Source organism: Cariama cristata, unplaced genomic scaffold (assembly GCF_000690535.1).
Source record: "Cariama cristata isolate BGI_N322 unplaced genomic scaffold, ASM69053v1 scaffold22810, whole genome shotgun sequence".
NCBI lineage: Eukaryota > Metazoa > Chordata > Aves > Cariamiformes > Cariamidae > Cariama > Cariama cristata.
In genome coordinates, this window is record NW_009596717.1 from 1 (window position 1) to 3,144 (window position 3,144).

The 3,144-nt window shown below is 37.0% G+C and overlaps 1 protein-coding gene across 1 annotated transcript in view; it reads left to right on the top strand.

The window, feature by feature from the left end:
• Positions 1-3: 3 nt before the first annotated feature.
• Positions 4-3,144, top strand: part of SMC1B (structural maintenance of chromosomes 1B) — a gene marked incomplete at its 5' end in the record, with an annotated part of 37,719 nt that continues 34,578 nt past the window's right edge. The window contains 3 exons of the mRNA XM_009707270.1: positions 4-55; positions 1,848-2,036; positions 2,587-2,699. Of these exons, the coding sequence (XP_009705572.1) occupies positions 4-55; positions 1,848-2,036; positions 2,587-2,699 (354 nt within the window). The remainder of the gene's footprint in view (positions 56-1,847; positions 2,037-2,586; positions 2,700-3,144) is intronic.

Sequence of the window (3,144 nt, forward strand, 5' to 3'; positions counted from 1 at the left end):
CAGGTTATCGGCCCCTTCATGAGGTTCAGCTGCATCATCGGGCCCAACGGATCAGGTAGCGGGCTGGTCGGGGAGGTTGGGTGTCAGCGGACAGCTGGTGGCCCTGCTTCTCCACTGTAGCTATCAGGATTGTGGTTTCACCTTTGGGGCCTTTGCCAGGTCTTTCCTGTGAGCACCACAGGCCTGATGGGGAGGAACCGGTAGCAGTGCAGCCGCAGGCCCAGGAACGGGGGCAGCATGGCTGCACTGAGGGGCTGAGGGCGGTCATAACTTGCCTGTTGAGGAGTAGAGTTGCAGGGCTGGGTGGAGGGGAAGTAAAGACTTACAGGTCTGCTTAGAATCTCTTCATATGCACCTGAGGGGGGACAGCACGAGCAAAGTTTTGGAGGCTCCTGATTTGCCATTGCTTTCTTTAACTGAAAGTATAGATTTTTCTAGCATGGAAGGACAGAAATGAGGTGGTTGAAGGAATTTCTGTTTCTAGTTGTGTTTTCTATTCTTTCCAGCCCTTGTAGAGTGGTTTGCAAACAGCAGACCTTGCCTTTGCCACTCCAGTTTGTAGTTCAGCTTACAAAGGCCACATAAAGATAGTTTTAGTTTAATACTCTGGGTTGTATGCTGCAGCAGGAGAAAGCTGCTCCTTGATTTGAGTCTGTGGTCTTTGCCATATGAGTAAATGCCTCTGGGAAAGAGAGTAGCTTTACAGAATGGTAGCTGCTTTGTACTTTCACCCACAAGAGCTTTGTAGATGTGACTCCATGTTGTTATCCTGTGAGTGCTGGAACTTTTTAAAATTTGATTCAGTTCTTCTGAAAGCTCCATTCAACAGGTGGGATTTTATGTTCTATTTGCCAGAGAACAATACAATAGGAGGTGAAGGTTATCCTAACAAAGAGGCACAAGAATGGGCTTAGCATTTGCTCTTCGTTTCCCCAGTCTGTTAATGATTTAGTTTATGATTTAGATTTTTAGATCCTGTTGTTTCTTCGCTTACCTAATTGAACTGAGATCTATGAATGTATGTGACTTTTATTTAACATTATTATCATATTCTTTATCATCCTATCCCCACTGTTCTGTATTGGAAAGTCTCAAAGTTATACATACTTTCTCCAGGTACTCTTCCAGTTAAATCTGTATACATTTTATAGATGAATTGGGAGAAAAATTGTGAATATTTTGTAATCTCTGGATTGAGTTTTTTATTCATCTGTTTTCCCTCTATTATTCTTTTATGATATTTTTGAGAATAAGTAAAAATATTGCTGAAGTAGCAAGGGTGAAGGCAGAAAATAATTAGGCTGTTAACAGAAATTCTCAAGACTAAAGGGGAAAAACAAAAAGAGGATTCAATAAAGAGAATTTTTGTCTAAGGAGTATCATCAGAGAACTTTGTTGCTGTGGTGAATGGATCTGGGGAAGTACTTGTGTTCTTCAGAACTCTGGAGTTCTAGTGCAGAAGTTGTAGTTATATGATAGAGTGCTTATGCAGCAAACCTGACTGACTGCATTATGTAAGGGAAATGACCAAGTAAGGATTTTGGTGTTATTTGCTCAGTTTAATGACCTCTAGAGATGCCTGTGTAAGAAAAATTTGTTCAACAAGGTGGAACAAATAACAAATCAGTTTTGTGATGATTTTTACTAGACAGGCTTATCTGCTGCCAGTGTATTACATCTTAGAAATATATTTCTTTATTATGTTATTATGTGCAATATTTTTTCCTCCATGAAATATAGAATTAGAATTAATAAAGACTTTTACATTTATGTGTATGTTTTTAGTTAATTGTTAATCAAATGCCTCCTTTCATTTCTCCCATGTCAAAGCTATTTTTTTTTTAAAGGAAAATCTAACATAATGGATGCTGTTAGTTTTGTGATGTGTGAAAAGACATCTAATTTGCGAGTTAAAAGTGTTAAAGAACTGATTCATGGAGCACATGTTGGAAAACCAGTTTCTTCTACAGCTAGTGTGAAGATAGTATATTGTGAAGAAGATGGGGAAGAAAAAACATTTTCAAGAGTTATCCGTGGTAGGTAGTAGATTCTGTTGCACATACTTTCTATTGTCTGATGTAGAAAAAATGAAGACCAAGACTATTCAACTTTGAATTTCAGATGCCTAATATTCTTTTGTGTTTGGGTGGATTAAGCCCATGAATATTGCAAGACTTCTTGCAGTCCTTCAGTAGCATTTTGATAGCCAAGTGTTATAATTGAAAAAACATACTGGGGCACGGTTAAAAAATTAAACAAATATATTAATATATGTTCTTTACTCTGTACTTTGATCTGTAGATATTCACTTGGAATGTGTAGATGGTGTAGGCTCTACAAAATGAGGTCTGACACCTTGCTGCAGGCATGAGCACTTAAGCATCTGTCAGTTCCTTTTGGAAGTAAGCAACTAGAATTTTCATACAGAAAAATGAAATACTGAAGTGACTAAGGGAGTAATTGAAATCCATTTTCTTCTTTGAGGAAATTGCTTAGTTAAATTGCACCACTAGTTTAGTTTTTTGTTACGGATTTTTTGTTGTAGCCATTTTATAGTAACTTTTCTTTTTTCCTTTCCTCCTTTAGGTAATTGTTCTGAATTTTTTTTCAATGATAAATCTGTCAGCCGATCTGCTTATATATCTGAGCTTGAAAAAATAGGCGTACTTGTCAAAGCTAGGAATTTTCTTATTTTTCAGGTGAGCATTTAGGGTACTTCATAAAGAAAATAAAAACTGCTGAGACTATTTCATAGGAGCCCACAGTTAGGTATTTGACAGAAAAGAGGGCACCTTTAGCTAATTTCAAGCCAATACATTTTTTTCCTGATCTCAGCCAAGAATTACAAGACTACGAAACAGAAATAATGAGGTTTGTATGTACATGAGTGCACTAGTAAGAAAGAAGCTAATCTGGAAGAAATTGAGTACTTAGAGTATATATAATAAAATATGGATGTCTGTTTATAAATGTTTAGTGTGTTAAATCTAGGCGTGTTATAAATAGGAAAAGATAATTTCATCTTAAACCACTCCTACTAGTCAAGGTGGATGAAAATTTTAGGATTTTTTGTTAAGATTGAGGGATTGAAAATCCTGCTGGGTTATTAGTTCACAAATATTTAGCAATATAGGTCAGGAATGC